The sequence below is a fragment of the Centruroides vittatus genome, unplaced genomic scaffold (assembly GCF_030686945.1).
Source record: "Centruroides vittatus isolate TY-2023 unplaced genomic scaffold, ASM3068694v2 contig_2747, whole genome shotgun sequence".
Taxonomy (NCBI): Eukaryota; Metazoa; Arthropoda; class Arachnida; order Scorpiones; family Buthidae; genus Centruroides; species Centruroides vittatus.
The window spans coordinates 2,038,655-2,062,640 of NW_027121750.1; the positions used below are offsets into that span (position 1 = coordinate 2,038,655).

A 23,986-nucleotide genomic window follows, 5' to 3' on the forward strand; every position below is an offset into this window, starting at 1 on the left:
GGGCGCTTAGAGTGTGCTTTACTGGTCATCTTGTGTGTAAAATCCGTGCAAATTTTTAATTTATTTATTTAATTCCGAGTGTGTCTGGCACCCGAACCATCTCCCAAATCTCTAGCTTAGCGCTGTTAGCAATAAAGGGAACCAACATTAAATAAATGATTACATTGCTCAAGTCGAAAATTAAAAATGAGACGTTTAATAGAATTGCAAGCTTTCTCTTAAAATGTAATTACCTATCATTAGTCGAAGGGGGATTGGCTTCGATCTCGTATAATTGCTCGATATGTCCGTCTATACCGTGTAATTTATCACAGGGATTGATCTTTATCCAATTTAGTGCCGATTTTATCCTCGTATCTAATGTTAAATCCACCGAAATGCTTTTCGATCCCTCTCTTCGTGTATTTTGATACGTTCTGTTCTACTAAATCACAATTAAATCGCTTCGATCGACGTCAAAATAACCAAACTAAGCGCCGAACGGACTCGATTCCGGATTACTCTTAATGGAAAATTCTGCATAACTTGTAATTAAATTGTAAAAATTGCCTCGAAACTTGTTTTTAACTTGAACTCGGTTAGGAAACGTCATTGGTATCATAAATACTTGAGTATTTTACCTGAGTAACACGCTAAATCCCGACGTTAGTCTGTGTATTGTTGAAAGACAGTTGAATATAAAAACGTCCTGTTATAAAATTTAATGAAAAATTAAAGCTTCGTACTTAATTAATATTAATTATTTCGCTTTGCGTTTCGTAGATGAAAGAATTTCATTTTTCTTTACCAAAAATTTGCAAAGGAAATTCGCATATAAAGTTTACATTAATTAATCATCTCACGCGTGCAAAGATTCAGTTTAAAATTACATTCCTGAGTAAAGAGATGTCATCAAATTTTAAATTCTTTTCCATTCCTCCCCTTCATGATTTGAATGTCTTAAGATGATAGACTTTGTCTATCATCCTAAGACATTCGCAAAGGAGAGGAAGATTCTTTTCTTCCTCTTCTCCCGCAAATCGCGAGACGGGCTTTTTTCTTTTCGAATAATTCCTTCATCTTATTCGCGAATAATTCTTTCTTTTTATTCGCGAATCACAAGACGATCTTCTTTTTTCGCGAATCGCGAGGAATCTTTTTTTTATTCGCGAATCACGAGATGGTCTTCCTTATATTTAACTTACCCAAAACCATGAAGGTTTCATCAGTCAATCTTCAATTACTGCGTTAAATTATTGAAAAATAATGATATTAAAATAATAAATATTATATGGCGAATGAATTTTACCATAAATTTTTGCGAGTGAACAGCAAACATATGCAGTAAATTATATATAAACATAGGCGGTTCGGTATCAAACATGTAAGATGCACGTCCTTAAGTAATTGCTTCGAAATTTGATTATCTCAACAACGATTGGCTTGGGAGTCGAGAAATCCATTTCCTCGTCCAATAATCGTTTAAATAATTAAATTTTGGAATAATTTCGGTACAAAATTTAATTTTATCTTCAATATAAAGCGGAAGACCTCGATGTTCATTGAAATTTTATTATTATATTTATTGCCTGTTTAAATGACAGTACTTTAAATGATACTCGATTGTTTTATTGGTTGGCTTATCTGAAACACGTTGTTTGGCTGTTCTATAATATAAATATCTTTAATTTATGTATCTAGATAATTTTTCGTCTGAAAATCAGTGAAAATCTTGATAACACCTCACAAACTGTTACTAGAATTAAATAATCTTTGTAATTTTTCTCGTGTTTAACACCTAAATATGGACCAGTTTGCTGTTGAAAGTCTTCCCGAGTGGTATGCCTCTTAACAGATTACTCGTGTGTTGTGTTGCCTTATCCCACTATTCCTAAATCCATAAAACCACTGAACACTGATAGTTGGTTGCGGGTTCACGCCTCACCAACGTGAAGTTTTCCGGGTGTTATTCGCATGTTAATACCTAAATAGGGACTAGTTTCTCGTAGAAACTTCCATCATTATCTTCAGGTTTATTGGTGAGATGGACTAGGATTAATGGATCATCTGCGATACAGACGCAAAGCAGATATTAAAGTCTCGCGCTTAATTCAAATATACGATTTAGATTTTAATTAGTTTACTACCCAATTCCTATTCGCATAAATTCTGCTTTCAATTTTACATTTGCATCACCGGAACCTTTTGATCAGGATTTGTCGCATTTTTCTTTTCTTTGAAGAGCATCTTCAAACGAGTGAGTTTTTTGTTTAAAAAAATACGTTTTTAACCTTCTCGTCTTCTTTAATCGATGCATAAAACCTCCTCCCACTCTCCAGTAAACTTGTTAATTCTCAATTATGAAAAACCTCATTAATATCTATTAACTAGCGATCGATGTCTGCACTCCACTCTGTTGTACGACAACACGATGTACTCTGTGATTGGATGTAGGAGAGAGTGTCTGGAGTGTATAAATGCGTGTTTAACATTGTAAAGCACGAGCTCTTCCATCTATTTATGCACGAACTCTTACTTTATTGAAGGAGGACGAGTTCTTCTGAGCATCTATTTAAACACAAGTTCTTCCTTCATCTGTTCAAGCACAAGCTCTTCCTTCATCTGTTCAAGCACAAGCTCTTTCTTCATCTGTTCAAGCACAAGCACTTCCTTAAGTAGAGTACTGTAAAGGAAGAGCTCCATAAATCCAGTTCCATAAGTAGAGGCTCGTAAAGGAAGAGCTCGTGGTCTTCAATGAAGGAATAGCTTGTGTTTAGATAAATAAATCTAAACACAAGCTATTCCTTCATTGAAGACCACGAGCTCTTCCTTTACACGCCTCTACTTATGCACCAGCTATTTCTTCGTGTATTTAAGCACAAGCTCTTCCTTCATTTAATAGCACGATGTCTTCTTTCATATATTCTATTGACAAACTTTATCATTTCATGGGAATTACACCTTACTCTTATATTTTCATCGAGTTTATTTAAAATTAACTGCACTCTGACTGACAATTTTTTCTCTTTATCAACAAATTGTTAAGATAAATCATGTTTATAGCTTCATAAACATAAATAACAATTCATTAGCTTAACTCTCTTCACGTTTCATTTAAAATTGATTTGTTCTGTTTGCTGTATAACTGCATTACACCAAATTTATGAAGACTTTTTTTTTATTATATTTGAGGAATTTGTAGGCTGTGCAATAAACATTTTTCTTTATAAAACCATTCTACAGTTTTCTTAAAGTAAGAACAAAGTCTTCTTTAACGTACAGCAAGATAAATTGTTCCATCTGCTTTACGTAATCTTACTAAAAATCTTATAACTCTGATAAATTGCTGACTGTTTATCTAAATAGTAACCCCAAAATATAAACTTTCGCATTAATATCTTTACTCGAATCTTAGAAAATAAAATTAAAATTTACGTAGATGATTATAAGAGGCAAATGAGTTTTTACATCCTTAAGCATGTCGTAACACTTCACAGAATTAGAAAACCATAAAATTTACATGAAAATTAAGGCCGTTTTGCTGCAGGAACGGCTCACAGAACCAGAAAGGTTTAAAATTTAAATAAAAATTAAGATAATTTTGGATGTAGAAACAGCTCGAAAAACCAGAAAAACCTGCAATTTACGTAAAAATTAAGGTATTTCAGATGTAAGAACAGCTCACAGAACTAGAAAAACTTAAAATTTACACGAAGACTGTAGTTAAATTCCTTGTCTCACTTTATTTGATTATAAAATTATCCGCATCCGTAACTGTCCTTGTGATCTGCGAAACGTTGCAATAGAAGAGAGTTAAGAAAAAAAAATAATAATAATAATAATAAATTCTTGATATTTTTCTGAAGAAAATTGACGTAGACATTACGTAAAATGCAGGGTAATTAATGCCACGAAAAACACCATCCATTATTTGGGCAAAGGAATGTTAATGGATCGACTTGGCGTGCATTTTACTGAGATGTTTACGTAACTAAAGCGCAAAATGAAGTCTCTCGCATGTTGTTTTGGGGGAAAAAGTGCTCCTCTATATTAAATAACTTATTAAAAATTTATTTAATGCATGAAAAATTAGAAATATCGAACGAAAGAAACGTGCTTAAAGTCTTTTCATTAAATATGTAATAAGCCAATTTACTTAAAGATTTATTAAAGACTTGCAAGATTATCATTTATATTACTCCGCATCAATTCTAAGAAAAACTGAGCGTGTGATTTTTCCAATGTTAAAAACATTAATAATTTATAAACTGATGAATATAGGGCCTTTAGAGGATGGCTTAAACATTAAAAATTAGTAATATGATCTGTAAACAAGGTCATTTTTCCCTCAAAATTGGGTATTAAGTGATTTACAAAATGATAATTTACACAAAATCATCTTTACTCTTCTTTAAGATGGAGCAGAGATAATTTGGCTGCAATTCGAAAAAAATTGTAGACCTATAAATTTCCACTGTTGTCCGTTCTTCTGTCCTTTTGCCTGTCTGTCCGTCTTTTTCTGCCCTTCCTTTATCTCAGAACGATATAACGAACTGTTCTTCCTTTGTTAGATAGTCGAGACCAGATATGGAGAGCTTAATTAATTATATACGGAGTTACATAAATGACTGGCACGACTCTGCTGTTCTCGGGAAAAGTATTATGTACAGGGGCAAGACATTGATTTGAGATCGAGAGCATATATTTTAAATTAAATAAATTAAAAATATGATTAAAAATGGCAGTCTCGTTCTGTTTTCTTCTCCATCTTCTAATTCATCTTACACCTTTATTCGTCGAGTATTCTTATGATTTTCTCGTTATATCGAGAAAATGTTTACTTTATTTCACAGATAAATTTAAGATTTAATAATGATTTTTGCTAGGCATCTTTATAAAGCATTTACAAGATTATAATTAAAGTTATTCATTTAACTTTGATGTAAATAGCTAATTTATATCCTAAGTCGTACTGACCATCGTTTTAATTGATTCTTAGTGATTTCCACTTAAACATTAACATTACGAAGTATATCTTTCAATTAGGAAGATTTAAACTCGCTTACAAATGAGCAAATCTTCTCTGTATTTTCCTTAATAAATTCGCTATTCGAAATTCAAAACACTGTAATTTAAAATGGGCTCGTAAATTTGAATATGGAATTGTTTATGAAACGATTCTGTTGAATTTATTGTTGCTCTTGTATCATTTTAGTATATTTATTTATTGAGAATTTTAATTCGATGCAATGAAAGCACTTTATTAATATTTTGTTTCCGTCGTCGAGACGATTCGTTCCTTTACCATTTAATTTCGAATTGTCACGCAACTTACGTTTATGACATTTTATTCAATTTCTCAATTATTTTCTTAATTACGTTTGCAAATACAACGATATTAAGTAAGTTTATAAATTCTTCTAGTGAATAAATTAGACTTTGACAGTTTATTATTTGTTTTAATTTGTTTTCTGGATACGTTTTTGTGTTCTTACACTCGAAGAATTAACAGGTGAAAGATGGTTTTCCTAAGATAAATCGATGCAAAAACAATATCCACTTCTCGTGTACGAATGACAGCTTTACTAATAGAAACACTAACAGCAATATGACCAATCATTCGCTTCTAACGTATCATTATCTCTAATCACTTCTCCCTGTTTATGCAGCAGAATGGTGTGACGTCATTAAATCGGAGACTCCCCTTCTCCTCATTTAGATCTCCTTACTACGAATTTGCATAATTACTTCACTCAACAGATGAATATTGGCCGGAGGTGATAACTTTCTATCACGTGCATTCATAACGATCGCCGCTCTAATAACATTTTCCGCTCGATCATCTTCCATTAGCTACTCTTCCTTAAACTGGGATTCTAAGACCTTAAGTCGGTGAATGATAATTAACCATACGTCGTATCAACAGGCAGCAATGGATTTTTGGATAATTAGAGCATAAACATCTTTCCGAATTGAGTCGCTACATAGCCTGGATGTCACGATGAAAAAAACTCAAAAAATACGTGACAAATTTTAATATATTCCTTCTTAAATGATATATCAAAACATATTATTAAGTTTTCAAGTAATTTTGCTTAAAAAATAAGCAAAATTTATCGTAAAATAATAATCGAGAGAAAAAAAACAAACTTCATATCATACGCTGGATGTTTCCCCTGCAATACGGCTTTTCCTGTCAGTTTCAGTTGTCATGCAGGAAAGCCAACAGAATAGATTATGAGAATTCACCAAATTAGTTGACGAAGAAAAACATATTTTGTTCATGTTGTCCTAATTTCGAATCGGAGAGAGTTTTTATAATCTTTTCTTTGTAGGTTTTCGAATGAAATATTTGGTTGGAAAGATAAAATATAAAGATATTTTTGAAAGAAAAAGCATGTTTATGAATCCCATAGGATCAAAGTACGTTGGTATGTATGACAAATATTTTCAGCATATCTGAAATTTTTATGTATTTATGCATTAATATTTATTCGGTTTTCTTTAAAATATATCTCCACTTATTAATATTTATATATTTGTGGAAATATTGTGATTGCTTTTCTTGGAAATCAAAGATAAAAATTAATGGAGTATTCCCGAAGAGATCTTTAACATTTAGTTTATAGCCTGCTACCAAATATGTGGGCAAAGTTATTTTTAATATTTAACCGTCACCCAGCCTCATACTTATAGTTATAAGGTCTCTAGAATTTTTTACAATGAAATATATAAAGAAGAGGTGCATGAATCAGTGCTCATTTTGAACTTACATCATCACTTATACTCATTATTACGTTAAATATAGATGTGCTGATAATTACTCTTTACTTTTTATGAAAATATATTTAATAATTCTTCAAAATTTGAGTATTTTTACGTAAATCTTTCAAGAATGATGCAGCTCTTCGGATTTATCTTTTATCATTGTATAATTTAATTTAAATATATAACTTTTAACTCATATTTCTCTCCTTACATGTAAATTTATTCGATATTCCAGACGTAACTACTATTTTTGCTACGAATAATATATATAAGACTAGTAATAAAATATTTTATTATATTTAATAATAAAAAAGGAAATAAAATATATGTAACTTGATCACTCTCAGCCACGTATTTAAATGTTGAATTTACAGCACATTTAACAAATATTCAATATTTTAAATATTTCACCGAGCAGGAGTATTAAAATCAAATTTTTATTTACCGTTCTGTACGTTCTCTGTTACGAAATTCGTATAAATTCCTGTGGAGCTAGAAAAATCTCAACACAACAACTGTTAGATGAAGAATGAGATAGTTGCTGTGGGTCAATACACGTTATTCGAAAAGGTTAATTGGCTTCAGCAATTATCTGACCCCCAAAACCAGATACGACATTAGATACAATTGTATTAAATACGACATTCCTTTCAAACATTACTTATCGATCTAAACTTGAAGGGATAATCATCTTTACTCCTTCCTTTAAGTGTAAGGAGACGTCATAAGATCATTAGCATCTTCAGCATCTGTCTGCACATTATCATATTTATTTAAAGCTATTTTACAGAAGCCAAAATGTCTAAAGAAAGGTCAAGAAAGATTGGAAGAAGATCAGAATTAAGTTAACTTCTTTGGTTCTAGAAAATTTTTGAGGAGGTATCCTAGATAAAGAGGAAGATAGTGGATATTTAGAAAAAAACAGGGAGTGATTTTTTAAAAGAGATATCTAAGAAATCTTCCGAGAAGTCGATAGATGACTCTATAAAAACATCGATGGCCTAAATCCAAATTTATTGTAGAAACCGAAAGAATGTGACGTGTGGAAATGTATCAAGTGACGAAAATGATCTCTAGTTAATGTTTCTTGAACCCAACTGTGTGATATTTTCAGCTTTTCTTCAGTAGCAACTGTTTGATAACTTGTAAACATTCAAGAATAAAACCGATGATGTTTCACTCTAGAATCGTATACATCTTAAAGTGTTTCTGAAATAAATATTCAAATTTTGACGTCAAAAATGACGAATCTTTTTAAGAAAACATCTGTTTTTTGGAAACTAGTAATAAAAATAAAAATTGTAATCAATTTTGAACAATTTTAACGCGTAAAAACAGAAAAAGTATGTAATTGTGATGAAAGAATTAAATGATAAATTGATGAAGAGTCGGATGTTGGATTATTTTTAAGTCAGCTTTCCAAAAATGTATTTATTGTTCTAAACGTAGCTAATGCTTTAAATTCATATTTAATAAATTACATTTTTAGTAAAGTTTATTACCTCTTTCTTCACTACTTCTTGCTTTACCTTATTTACTATCTTACTTCCTTACTTATTACCTTACTAACTACTTACTCTTACTATTTCTATTCCCTTCAGTTGAAAATATATGTCACATTTCTAACGGATAAACAAAATATCATATTACTTAAAGCCGCTGAAAGCATCTCATTGTAACAAATAAACTTCTCATTAACAAATTCTTCGATGACAATTCAAGTAAAAAAGTATGAGACTATTAAAACAAGAGTATATTCTAGTATTGATATTATAATTAGCAATACAAACAACGTATAATTTAAAAACTGTGGAGAAAAAGGTAAATGCAGGAAGAATTTTTAAAATGCCCTACAGAACTGTCTGCGAAATAAAGAGAGGAGGAAAAGCCAACCAGAAGATAGAAAGATGCAATAAAACAAGATCATAAAATGAGAGATGCCAGCAGTTACAGTTCAACAAAGTTAGCCACGAGTAAGAAGAAATGATAACAAGTGAACTAGAAAAGAGAACCATTAATAATCATGAAAATTTCTTTTAAAAAGTAAGCAATTATTTATTGTGTCGTCACTGCAACTTTTAATCATCTTCTAATTTTATAAAATCATGTGACTTCCGGTTTAGACCGGAAGTTCCTATATATTTAATCGGGGTCTCCCTCCCCAGATCTTACCATATCTGCTCTCGATTTTAGTAGTGTCTGCCCCTGTACATCATACTTCTCCCGATAACAGGAGAGTCATGCCAGTAAGCTATCTAACTCAATTCTCGAAAAAATTTTGAATTGAAATCACGTGACTTTTGGTCCAGATGTTCGTCTGGAGTTATTATAGTACATAGCTCGTATAGTATAATCGGGGTCTCCGACTCCTAAGCTTTCTACATCTGCTCTCGATTTTAATAGTGTTTTGCCCCTGTACATCATACTTCTCCTGAATAACAATTGAATCATGCTGGTCACTTATCTACCTACTTTTCACGATTAACGAAGAGCAAACAGACAAACAGACGGACGATGGTAGAAGGTAGGTCTGTAATGTTCTGCAATTTGTAAATTTCAGCCCAATGAGAAGAGAATCTTAAAGATTAGGGCGAGTTACAACTTGTAAACGGAATAGAAAACGGAGAGACTATCGATCTCTAATTTTAAAATAGTGTTAAAAATATTTTATCGACATTTTTGTCTTTTGAGATTAAAAAACACGTTATCACACGTCTCACATCCGAGATGTTGGGTATTTTTGACGAGAGAAAACTGAAAATATCGATAGACACTTCACTTAAAGGTAGGAAAAACCCGTTTTTTACGTATTCAAATTACCATAATCCGATTTATTAATTTCGCTGTGGGAATTAATTTCCTGTTAGAGACCAATTCACTTCTTATCTCCTTTGTCGACGGAAGAAAAGATTAAAAAATAAAAAAATAAAATTAATAAATTTTTTAGAGGTTATCGTGCGGTTATTTTTTTAAGAGTAAAGAAAAGGAGAAGCAATTAATGGAAAAACTATGAAAGTTGATGGAAAAAAATGAGGTTGTTTTTCTTGATTGTGCATTTAACTGGATGGATCAGAGGATTTTTATTGGAAAAACCTTTCTGTACTCTGGGATTAGAGCTTTTCTAATTAGTTTGGAAGCAGGAAGCCAAGTGTTGATTATAAGTTTATGATGTCGAGAAAGATGGTTTCACCCGATTTCTTTCGGAAACTAATGTCTATATCTAACTTTTATTGATAATTCCTGCTTCTTTCTTAACTCTAGATAAGGAAGGTGATGCTGGAAATTTAGCTAATTTCCAGCTAAAATTCCTTTGAATTTTTATTGCTTGGAAGTTTTTTAATTTTTTCCCCACCTCTTGAGACGTGTTTTCTCGAATAAAATTGATTTTCTTTAGCTGTAAACGAGTATTTTTTATGGAAAAAATTAATGATTGTATAGATTTGTGGGAGGATTCATCAACTTTAAATTTTCCAAATTTTAAATTATTACTTTAAAATTACCTCTACCAATGTAGAATAATGTATTCAAAACACAAAAAGTCGTACGTACGCTGCTCTAAAGTTTATCTATAAAAAGGTATTCGGTCAAATTTTCGTCACTTTTTAGTTTATCGATGACATCTTATCGCCATTTTTATTATTTGCATCATTTAATAAGGGAAAAAAATAGAGCCTGAGGTAATACTAAATTCTTGTAATCTCTCTGTTACGGAGTAAAACGAAGAATTTCTCCTCAACATCTCAACTTTTCTGGAGAAAATGTGACGTGGAGAGACCGTAAAAAGTGGAATTGCCCTCACCACCGCGCTTGTAAAAATCATTTGACGTAACACAGGGCCATTCCTCTCTTCAAATGTTTATCAAACTTGTTTCAATTGGCCACCTCGCTTTATACTTAAGTCGCTTCTCTTTTATTAAATTTGCTGGCCGGCACTCGTCTGCAACCGAGTTCGAAAGTAAGGAAACAAACAGAAAGCAGAAACAAACCCACCTTTTTTTCCCCTCCCTCGCCGTTAGAAAACAGCAACCACCAAACAAAATAATCTTTAAATTGCGTTTTCGGAATTTCTCTCATCCATATTTAAGGGTGGTCAACCGTACCGAGTGTCACAATCACACCTTTCTTACACTCTACTCGAGGTGAAGGATCGTAAGAATAATAGAAGCGGCACACCGACCAAATCATAATAATATTATAGACGAAGGGAAAATAACGGATTCTAAATGCAACCATTTGCAAGAAAACTATTCTCGAGGGAAACCTTCCACGTAACCTCTACTGCAAATATATCGAATTACTTCTCGTGCAGGCGATTTATATAGAAAAATATTCGGATAATGGTGAACCTGTGTACGTTTGACAATAGCGTATGTTTGTGTGACGTGTTATGTAGGATGCTTTTGCGGTATGTGCTTCTCTAGCTGAATCCAAATGTGTATATTTTAAATGGGATGAATGGGGCCTATCTAGTAATGAAAGGTTTGTTGAAGTATTATCGGGAGTATTCTCGATATTCTATTAGAGAATGTCACTATCTAGTGAGGACTATAATATAAAGGTGAAGACTATAATAGAGAGTAAATATAAAGATGAGGACTATTATAGTGAGTATGCTAACGAGATAAATAGAGAAAACTCTGATAGTGAGTAATAATGAGGTTAATAGTGAAAACTGTAATTACTGAGGAAGTGAGGACTGATAGAGAGTACTATGACAGTGAAGACACAAAGATGACTATAATAGTGAGGACTATGATAGAGAAAACTATAATAACGAGGGCTATGTTACAGAGGACAATGTAGTGTGATAGTGAGAACTATAATAGAGAAGACTGTGATATAGAGTTAATATCATGGGGAAGTCAATAATAGTGAGGAGAATCTGTAATTACACCCTCGCTTATAATATTATTATGATTTAGTCGTTGTGCCGCTTCTATTTTACGATAATACTAAGTAAAATACTTCACTCTAGATTGTGTAACGTGTGTTTTGGAGACAAGGCTTTATTTAGAGCATAAAAGTATCAATCAAAATTCTCTCTCATACTTTCTACAAATTATTAAACCATTCTCAAGAGATATTCTTTCAGAATTCTTGCATATTCATTCGTTCATGAATTCTGGTAAAACTTGTTCGTCGTTCACGAAATACAACCAAACTTCGATTTAGTCCTTACTACTTCTTCGACTCCGAAATTCGCACTAAATCGAATGTGGCGTTAAACCGAGTATATCAAATAATAAAGAATTATATATAGTAGCGAGTTCCGCGCCCAAGTATGAGTTTGGGAGTTTGAAAGTCACGCGATTTGGTGATAATGTTTGCAATGCAAAATTATATATTTGGTCATTTAAGTTCCCTAAAATTTGTAGTGAAAACACGTTTACAAGTATTCATTGTCGCTTTACGTTAATTAGGGGGGAGTACAATGGAGGTTTTACTGCACGGCTGTAAAGTAGAAAAATAAAAATAATAACGTAATTTATACAAATTCATAATGAAAATTTTGGAATTAAACAATAAAATCTTTACAAATTTTCTTCAATAATACGAAATTCCCGAATATCTTCTTACAATTTTTAAAATTCTCTCACCGAAAATACTCTTTGCTTTCTTCAAATATTGGCAACTTTCCCGGATTTACCGCATCAATAATTTTTTAATATTTTAAAGTTTTTCAGAATGAATTCACTGACAAAAAAATAAGAGATAAAGAACTGTTTCCTTTATTTTTCTTATGCGTAAAACTCCGAATTATATCTACACTTTACATCATATTTAATGAGATTTTTCAGTCTGAAACCATCAAATTTATCGATCTTTTACCAAATTATAACGAAATAAAGGTATACAAAGCTTAAATAAAGGACGTACTTTGCAAGTTAGATCGATTCGTCGTGTACTGAGATAGCCCAAAGTTTTCCTTTTTTTTTTTTCTTTTTATGTATTTGTCAAGTCGAAAACAAGCCATTCTTAAAGTCTAATTAAGTAAGATAAGAGAACAATAAGAGGGATTTGAATTTCTAACAATGCTTGGAAAAAGCTTAGTCCAGGAAACAAGGAAGATTCCATTTACATTGTTTCGCTAAACAGATCTAGACTTTCTATCTAAAGCCATTTTGGATAACAAAGAAAGACTTTGTCTTCTGTCCCCATTTGTGTCATTTCCAGTTAAAATTCAAAAGAAAACAGGAATAATTAAAACACTGCATAAAAAATAATCATTGTTTCTTTTGTATGATTCGCATATGCACGCCTGTAGAAGCTATAAAAAAAATAAAAATAATAATAATAATAATAATAATAATAATTTAGAAAGTTAGTTTGTAATTTTAAAGACTTTTAATTATTGGGTATAAATCGCAGAGATGATTTCTTATACACCGTAATTACACAAAGAAAAAGTGTCGACAGAATTACTTCTACTTCATTAGCAGCAAATTCTCCAAGGCGAAAACGTAACCTATTATTTCCATCAAGATAACCTTTACGTATCTTCAGCATCCTCTATGACATCACACCCGCCAATACCAAGCATCTAAAGCATTCATCAAACTGTAGAAAAACATTAATAGAGAAAATTAATTAAAAATGAAGAAAGGAAGAAAGTATCAATCATGGTTATCCGAGAGCCAATCGCAGAATCAATTTCTTCAACCCCTAAATAACGTATATATATATATATCCTCTTTTAAACCGTTAAGAGTTTAGTTTACCAAACCATTCCTAATTCTTAAATTTCCATTAGTAAAGCGTCTTCTTCTTCTTCTTCCTCCTCCTCCTCCTCCTCATCTTTACGAGAACTTCTTCGCGTGGTATCTTAAAAATAATAACAATAATTTTAACGCCATAATTTGATTGTCTGACAATACACGATAAATTTTTTTTTTTAATTTTCTTTTAGTTTTTTGAGACACTTTACAAGGAGGGAGCTTAAATTTGACAGACGGCTTACAACTACCAGCAGCTCTTTCTATCGATCTGTAGCATAAAAAAAAAGCTAGACCTAGATTGTTAAGGAGGGAGGACGAATTTAATTTACGTCCCACTAAAAAATTCAACAAGTTAGTACAGATTGTGAGCGGCCTTCATTTTATTTCAACCTCCTCTTTATCGCCGCATCCCACCTTCTACACTTTCCTCAACCTCTAGCTTTATATACCCTGCCTTATGTTTAAAAACCGCAACTCACTTTTCAGTTTTATAACATTTTCTGCTCCAGTTTTTTCATCCGCGCGACATTTGATTGTTTACTCCGTTGCATGCGATGTTCGGACGGTAAGAATGATTCTAGCAACCCTTTTCCTGCCAAAAAAAAAAAGGAAATATATGAAAAAAAATTCCACGCGCTTCGCTCCCGACTACGCTTGAGGGCGCTCGCTCGGTGTCTACGACGCTAGAGGGCGCTAGACGACATTTACGCCTTCTAGCGTAAATTTAATTTTGCGCCCCCTAGCGTAAATGTTATTTTAGCTCCCTCTAACCGTCGAGTGCCCTCTGGTGAATTTAAAATTTTTTTTTTTATATTAAAAGTTCGAAAATGTATACGTGCTGTATATCTTTTATTTTTTATTTTTTTATTTCTGTCATCTTCGCTTAGTGTTTAGATGTATTGTTTATATCGAACTAGATAAGTCTTGCTAAAGATTTAGTCACATATTTTAATAATATATATGTATATAAACTATTATTCATACATATTTTACTTATGTGGCTTGACAAACTCTCATACTTGTGCCATGTTGGATATTGGAGTTATCATGCATTTTAACGTGGCGACGTGGCATTTTCCTCCTCTCTCGGGCACTTCAAGACAGATTTTTCTTTTCTCTATTCCAGTCGCCTGCTTGTCTTTCCCTCGTCTAATCGCCCGCAAAATTGTGGCTCTTATACATTATCCGAAAGAAATGAAACGTGTTTAAAATCTCGAGTAACTTCGCCATTTTTTTTTCTTTTTTATTAAAGTAGGATCTCGTCGATCTCGATTCTTCTTCGTGTAGAAATTTACGTCCCTTGTTCCTCCTAGTTAATAATACAGTACAGGTTAATGAATACCGCAACTGCAGCCCCGAACAGGAGTCGTAATATATAATGGAGAGAAAAAGTCGCATTCGGAGCCAAAATCCCAAAGTGTGGAGTTGGATTGTTGCCAGTAGAAAGGAGGCAGTTTGTATCCGACTACGAGTAAAATGCGCAATTTCGGGCAGGCGAAAGTTAAAACGGACTCTTCCAAATTGTTCCAAAATAGGTTAATGTGCCTAATGTAGTGGACCAACGAGATTTTATGTGCAAACACGCGAAATAATAACTACCGATTCTCTTTTTTATATAGGCTACAGTATATACATACACACACACACACACAAAAACGAATTGGCATTTCTCGTCGGGGAGAGAAGATTTTCGGTATTTTAAATTGGAAAAATCGATGTCATCTGTGATTTGCTGGGGTCTTATTTAGGGATATTTTCCCTTTCATACGTCGAACGGGCGACACTAAAATGGTGTACGAGCGTAACATCTGGAACTCGGAATAATAACTGAAGTAATTCATTTAGAATCATTTGTAAACGCATACGTTACCTCCATCATCATCATCATTATCATCAATCAGTCGAATTCGACTATATCTCCATTACTTTTCGTTTGTTGTTGGCTCGGTAAACAATCACAGCTAACACCTCGAACTGTAACATCTGTTATTGGATCTTTTATTCGCTCGTGTTCTCTTTCGTTCCCCCCCCATAAACAATACTTTAGTGTTCGTTTTACTTTGTGACACTTTATAAACACAAATGCCATTTAAATACAAGGGATGCCAATCAAATCATTGTCTAACTACCCACCCTACGTACTTTTAACCCCGTTTTAACGATTCTTCATATGCTTACGACATAGATCTAGGTCTTCCTACCCCGAAATTGCGCATGTTTTTTTTTTTCTAATTTAAGCAAAAACGTCTCTTTCAGAGGATAAGAAACAAGGAAACAAATACTTCTAGAGTATTTTCGAAGATTTATTATATAAAATTAAACTCTATTTAACTCAGAAAAAATAATAATTTGATAATAAGTAAAGAAGATAATAATAAAATAAGGTAATTAATTCGATTTTTCCCGCATGTTTTCCATGTTTGGGGTATAAATGTGGGGAGGAATAATGAGCCTAATTATCTCCTTTGATTACAAAGGAGGACGATAACGCTCGCTGGACAAAACTAATTCTGTAATTATTCCTTAATAGATACGTTCGAAAATTATTATTACATATTTAACACTCGTCACGGAGTCACGTGTGTTAATCGATACTCTTAAAAATGGAGTGACGTTTTTTTTCAATTGATCGAATTGGCGAAACAAAGACTTCCAAACGAAAACACTCGACTGGTATATACGTGCATAGGAATGCCATTAATCTCTCCAACACTGTCAGGGATACAAAGGACGTTTCGCTCTAGTCACGTGGCCTATTTGCATAAAAGGGATGCAGGAGCTATTTGTGTTACGGGCGAGACGGCGATTTACAAAATAGATTTTTCCTCGATTTAGCGCATGAAATGTTTAAGGATGATTATCAAAACTTTGGAAATTAATTAAGAGATTGTCGGTTTAAGTTAATTTAATTATTAAACTAACATTAGTTACGGGAATAAGAAGGTGGATGCTTGCGGAAAGTAACATCTGTCCAAAAGTAACTTTAACAAGTGGAGAAATGTGTAACTCTAGAAACTCTCCCGAAGCTCGGAGATCGCGGCCTACTCGTTAAAAGATGCGATCCTAAACGATTCCCTCGTTATAACATAAGCAACAAGACCTTAATCCGAAGCTAATTTAAATGTCGTTAGTTTCACCGGATGATGATGCTGTGATTTTTATCGAGATTGATATTAATTTATTCTGGATCTGTATACGAGTAATCTGATACACGCTATCGATTTTTGAACAAGTATCACACGTCTCCATTATACGATTTAGCAGGGGAATGTGACTAATATAAGATGTGCAAAGGCACTTCACGCGCGTAAACAATACTTTAAACTATAAGTTTATGGCTTGTTTACATACGAGGGACATCTCACCCGCAAAATTACATAAGGAGAGTGAAGAGAGAGAAGAAGAAGAAGAAGACAGCGAGAGAAGGGGGAAAGAAGTGAAAAGAGAAGGAGAGGAGAGAGAGAGAGCAAACAACTCAATCAGCGATTTTTAGGTAGGCAATTCTCAATTACGTTACAGTTTTATATTGAAAATAGAGATGTTGCGTGTTACATACGAGTATTTTCGATAATTTTGCATACGAAAAGTAAGTTAGAAACTGGTAAAGGTAAGACAGCGCACCGATTTTTTAGTCGATCTATAATTTCGGGCAGCTATACGTTTGTCTAAGGTGGCACCCGACACAAGAAGTCTTTCATCGATCGCTCCCTTACAGAACAGATAAAGAATATAAAAAATTATTGTCTTTTCTAATTTATTTTCGAGACAAGTATCGTATTTTTCTCTTTTCTTTTGTGTTCTCCCTCACTCACACACACAGACGAAAGCTACTTCGATCCTCGCTAGCCAGATACAGCGGCTTCTCCACTTCCACCTCTACAACACATGCGCACGCACCTTTGCTGCAACTAGATTTCCAGTTTACTTACAGGAGGGAACTGGTACTAACAGATTCGAGGTATAATAATTTCCTAAACCCCACTCCTTATGAGCAAACAACTAGTCTAATTTCTTAATAAACCATTCTACCCCCTAACTGTTGGTTCTATCCCTTGCTTTAAGGGCTAATAACTATCTTTACAGTTCTAACAGAAGAAAATTTTAGGGGAGAGTTACATCCCCTTCCGGGGGTGTTTCCAAAGTTAGGTCGCTCCCTAAAGATTGGTGTATTGGTTATAAGGCTTTACTAGGAAATCCGCTGCGAAACAAAAGTTTAGAATGTTTTGGCACGACCCTTCCTAAAACAATGCGATTAAAACTGTTGACGCCATTATAATCCTCCTCTACACCACGAAAAGTCGATATAGATTAAATTAACTCCCGCAAAATTCGGGGTGTTAATCTGCTTGCGTGTGCTGCAATCGCTCACTTGTCAAACTAATTTAATATCTAAATTACACTGACTTCCACTTCTCGGATCGTATCAATACTGTAAACAATCATTCCTCGTGTAGTTTATATTGTTTGTTGTTGCAGTGAATTATTTTTCTGGTTTCTATAGAAACTGGTGAAAACAAAGCATCCTGACGAATACGACTCGTCGATGGTAAATGAGCAAAAGAGAAAGAACAAACGAAATTTTATCGAAATTTTCTAAAGTTTTACGTCCTTAAAACTGTAATTTTCTTATTACTTTTGGTTAAAATTAACGACGTTGCTCCACACGACGCCATATTTCAAACTCTTTATGTCGTCGACAGCATTTTGTTTCTGCTTCACAGAGCGACCCGAGAAAGTTATTTTTGTGTTCGTTCGCCCTTTCAAAATAAATTGGCGCACGTTTAAAGAGATTCGTCTACCTTCGTACGTCGTGTGGAGAAGATTCCGGCCATTAGCATCCCCTCCTCCCTGAGGATGCTTCAAACTTTTAGTCAAATTTTTCTTACATAACGAAAGGAATTACTCTTTCTCTTTCTCTAAATCTCTTTCCTTTTGATCCTTCTACCAAATTTGTTTGAAATTCCAATTATTCTTTCTTCTCTAATTTCTTTATTTTCCTATCTTTCGGCATCTATCTTTGGCCGTCTTTTACAGTTTTCCACCCCCTCCATAAACAATCATCTTTTGTTGTTTCAATGAAGATTGGGTAAATTCTAAAACCTGTTTTGAGACCCGAAACAGTAGAAAGTCATAGAAACAGAAAATGACAATACCAAAACTGTTACTAGTATCTTGTTTTCTTGGATTACAAAGTGGAAAAGTTGGTCTTCAAAGTAAAAAAACGGGGTAGAAAATGGCCCAAACCATCTCTGAATTGATACGCTGGGAGCAATCGATAAATCGAACTCGAATATTCAAAAAAGTGTGGAATTTTGCTCGTAAGATTTCTGATCAAACTGCGGATCGAATCAACTTCTCGATGAATAAAGGGAGGCAACGATTCAAATTTTAGGGGATTTCTGGTAGTCGGAAATCGCTGCAAGGCGGGAGAAACTATTTTAAAAATATTCACGGACCGTAACAGAACTTAACGATAACGAGGAATACGAAAAATAAATGCGCCATTTTCTCCATTCGATAAAGGTATCGAAAATTCGGTTAATGGAGATTTTTCCTTTTGGCGGAGGGAAGACTTTTCTTCTCCTCCGTCTTTTCATATTTATAGAATATTTTCTTTTCATCCTCGATCGGATTCGATCCGTAATTTCAGCTCGCCTTAAGATATACGACTTTTCTCTAACTGCATTTCGTAATTCCTCTTCCCACCTTTCTAACGCAATCCCATTTTCTCGCTTCCATCTCTCTCTCCGGACTGATTTCTCCTTCCGGATTTTCCCTAAAGAACCTGTCACAGTGGTAAGAAGAAGACAAACTTCTATCGGTTACCGATATTTTATGCTTTTCGTCCGTCACTCCGATCTCAAAGTCGATAGGTAGTAAACAACGAAGCAATTTTGAGTGCATCTTCCCTACAAAACCCGACCATCTACATTGGAAAACTCGCAAACGACATCCAATTTCCTTCAATTCCTGTTTCGGGAATATCCCTTTCTCCCTGCTAACATCAACAAATGAAACAAGAATAAATCTGCATTTATATTACGGCTAGTTTCTTATGGATGTGAACTTCTTCCAGCTTCATTCTCGGATATAAGGATACTGCAACGTGTTGCTAAAGCGCTCGCACTCGATCATTCCTACCTTCTGAATTAATTTCTAGCTTGACGTCATGCTAGAAATGACTCCACGGGTTGAAATGACAGCTAACAAGTTGTTCATTCTCATCTTGCATTTCACCGGCGCTCGAGTGGATAACACCAGTCGTGGGTTCGCGTGTCATCAACAAGCCGCCTACGTGGACTTTTTAGGATTTTCTTCACATATCTAACACCTAAATATAGGTCAGTTTCGCATAGAAATTGGTCTCGTATGGCACCTCCTTGAAAGAATTCTCGTATTGCATCCCTTGGATGATCCTAATATGGTACCCCACGTGTTGCATTGTCTTCATCCATCAACCAACCAGCCATCTTGTATTTTAATAAGGTTACTCCTGCATTTTCATCCTCCTAATTTTTGGATTGTGGAAGAGGTGATAATGTTAGATTAGGTACTTCAGAGCATCAGGAAGATGCCATAACTTGTACCATACTTTTCTTAACTTGCTCCAACAATTATATGTGGATTTTAATAATTGGGCAATAATACCTCTTAAAAATAACAAGATTGAATAACACTCTCGACACTAAACTTTCTTTAAATTCGTCTTAAATATTTTTGGCTGGTCGACCCGCCCTGCTTTAATCTGTGTTTGGGAATGCGAAGAAAAGTCCAGCTCGAAATAACTTCCCACCGACAAAGATACAAAGCGACGGAACGAAACACATTTGTTGTGGTTAATATCGAACGTCTGAAGCACGCAATCCCCTCACGCACGCTTCTACCTACAATTAACGACGTGTCTACCACGATAAAGAAGGAAGATGGTCATTTCTGGCACATTCTTAGCACGTCGATGCTTTTCTTTGCTCATTCGCCACCTACTACAACTTCCCACGAAGTCGCAGCTTCTGGCGAGTCAGTGTGCCACGCTCTTCACGCAACACACCACAAATACCTTCCGCATTTCCCACACGTTTAAAGATCCAAGAGTTTCTTCATTTTCATACATAAACCCGCCACCAATTATGCTTCCGTGGGTACAAATTGCAGCATCTGTCGACTGGCCTGCGAGCGGAAAGATATTGGAGTGATCGCCCTCGAGAGGATGGGAAGAATTAGTGGTTCCAAACTGCAAACTGCTCCTGCTGCATCCCTTCGTTTACCGGATGGTAACGACAATCTCTCGTTATCCCAGGGAAGCGGAGGAGGCGAATGGCCGTTGTCTCGTCTAACAATTATCGATTTTGGCGCACGATAAATCATTTTCGAGTTACCCGCCGAGTCGGAGAACCAAACCGCTTCTTTCTTCACTAGATAAACTGTTTATCGGGTGACGAATTGCGGATATTTTTCATCCGCGGCCGACTAACAACAGACGTCGTTACGACTTTTCCAACACAAAATTGATAATACTTGGTTAGGCCACTTCCCTAAATCGTTTCATCGACACCCTCTTTACCTGACGTTCCGTTTAATCTTCACTCAAATTAAATTCCCGAATCGAGAATTTATCCTGTAGAAGAAGAAACATCTATAATATTTAAACTATAATAATAATATTAATAATAATAATAAAAATTAATCCGAAAATAATCGATTAAAATCGTAACTTTTCTCCGATCACCAGGGGGCCATCGACTCGTTTAAAATACAATAATTACGTTTTATGCGCCATTTTTACAGCAGGCCCTCTGGTGGTCGAATCAATCACACGTCACACGGACTTTAATCCGCCATTTTAAATATCGAATTGATTCTAGATTAATTTTTTATTCGCGTTGTTATAGATAATTTATAACTCGGAGGCGTTTAATCGAAGGTGTGGTGTAGATAACCGAGAGTCGATAAAAATTATTTTATTGCCTTCGGCGTACCTATGGGAGCGTTTAAGGAAAAAAAAAACTTTCGATCGTTCGGTAATAAAATTACGTTGCACGCATCTTATTCGATCGATTGAATTCAGAGTCTAACGAGTGTGCCGATGCATTCCTGTGGTCGAAACTAGCACCGAAAACGGTACACGAGTCGAGTTACGATTGGAACCGACCAATTAGCGTTCACTAAATACGAATGGGGAATCGCCTTCCGTATCAAATACGTTTGAACGTACTCCCCTCCCCTTCCGAATGCCGACGTAGCAATTTGAGAACCTACGATTAGTTGGGTTCAACTGTATTGATGGATAAAGAAAAGCGGGCCTTCATATTATAAGTTTAACTGTGGATAACGCCAGTTACCCCGCACACAAATGAACATTAGAGAATGGTTTAAATGTGTTCAATGCTTAATTAAACACACGTAAAGCATATATCATTAAGCGTAACGTAGAGGAGTTTGCATTACGTTTATATGCAAACGAGTTGGTAATTCTTCGGATTATCATTATTGTTCAATCGGTATAAATAAGGGTTAAAGTAGGAAATGAAAGACACGAGATGAAACGTTACACAACGTTGTACATATGTCTGCATCCGAGAGAAAATGGCGGCTTTTATTTATTTAAAAATTTATTACAAGATTGAAAAATGTTATTAATTCATCTGGTCTGATGACAGGTAAGTGGGTGAACAATATCAAATACATTGATTAATGAATTTCGCAGAGATATTGGTGAATTACCAAACGTGTCATAGCCGCCAGCCATAATAAGAGTTGGCCCTCCGTATCTATAGTTGGCAATTACAGATTTATTTAATACTTTATGTCGAAAATTCAATTTCACAAATGGAATTCATATGTATAATGTAATTAAACATTAATTTATTAAACATTAAATTAGAAATGAATTATGCCTTCAGCTTAAAATAATAATATTAATCCCGTCTTTTAGCAATTAAATGCAACTAAATTACAAAGTTTCTTAGATTTTTATTACGTCAACTGCTAGAAGTCAAGCGGAATAGTTAAATGTTGGCTTGTGTTGTTTCAACCAATCGTCGTCGAGATAAACACGAAACGTCAGTTTATCTCGACGACGATTGGTTAAAATAATACGGATTTTGAATATTCGAAATGTTAATTGGTAAGATCATTTTAATGTTGTTTCTATGATGCTAACACTCCCGGTAATAGTGTAATTAGGGTGCAAACCTGCTTCTACCCTCATGTCTTTACTAGGGCTGTGGATGAAGAGTAGAACCTTATATATTGTTTATACACACCTAAATCTTGATTTTTCCTAATTAATTTATTCGCAAGAGTAGGAGGGGCCAGGGCCCCTGCTGGTCACGTTATTAACGAGCGTTACCTTATAGGTAAAATGGTATTCTACATTTTGTACGAGAATAAATCCAATAAACGTATCCAGAAATATGTTGGAAGAAAATTTACCTAATTATTCAACGTTGTGGAAAATTATATCTTTTCGTCTGTGACTTCTACAAAGGTTTTCTGGTCCACTGTCTTTGGCAATTAGGTCCACATAATTGCGATACACATCTAATCGAGTTCCTTCCACCGGTTGGATGTCAACGAGTTGCACGGTGCTTAATTCTCTCGACATTAAATCAAACTGTTGGCCCTGTTTGTACATCTCGGTTGACTTCTATGCATTGTTCGAACGCTTTACTCCTAAATTTTCAGGTCCTTCTACCATTATCTAATTAATTACAAATACTTTTAAAGATGAAGATGCGGAACAAGGCCAAGAATTTAACGTTCTCGACCGTGATTTATTGTTGTAAATTATATTTTTATGCTCGTAAAATAAATTATAAACACTGGTTTTAGGGTTATTTTAAGGGAATAAATGAGTATAAGTCCATTTTCTTAACGTCAAATTGTCGAGCGACAAGTAGACGTTTATATAATTTGTGGATAGGAGAAAGCAATCTTAATCTATATATATTGTTTTCTGCAATACGATGGCCTAAACGATGGATTTGGGAAAATGCAAGATGGTCTTTGGCCTCGCAACACAACTGGCGATGGAGAATTGGCAGATGGCATAATCTTTGCAATGGACTAGGCTGCACGTCATCCGTAACATTTATTCCTGCTTCCTCCACTATTCTTTCATTATACAGATATTATTCCCGCTTCTTTCCTAGAGAAATAATAATGATATTGTTAAAGTCAGTACAGGATTACCCACTAGAAACTTGAGGCACATGCCTAGGGGCCCTGGTCTCGGAGGCCCCTAGGCAATTATATATAAATTTTTTTTCTTTTATATACAATCTACCGAGGGGTGCAATCCGGGAAGACTTTTTATGGTAAATTGGCTACTATTTAGGTGTTACAAACGCGAAGAAAACCCGGAAAACTCCACGATGAGGCGCGAATCCACGATCGGTGTTCGGTGGATTTATCCTGATGGGCACTTTTTACTCCGGACTCTTTATATCATAATTTATAAATACTTTTCTAGCAATGGTTTACGAAGTCGAAAAGTTATATAGTGGGGTCCCGGAAGGTCAAAT

At 34.4% G+C, this 23,986-nt stretch overlaps 1 protein-coding gene across 1 annotated transcript in view; it reads right to left on the reverse strand.

Moving 5' to 3' along the window:
- LOC136972023 (uncharacterized) overlaps positions 1–23,097 on the reverse strand; it is a 35,695-nt gene extending 12,598 nt beyond the window's left edge. Inside the window, exon 1 of the mRNA XM_067266576.1 lies at positions 22,947–23,097. Within this exon, the coding sequence (XP_067122677.1) occupies positions 22,947–23,097 (151 nt within the window). The remainder of the gene's footprint in view (positions 1–22,946) is intronic.
- Between the last annotated feature and the right edge of the window lie 889 nt (positions 23,098–23,986).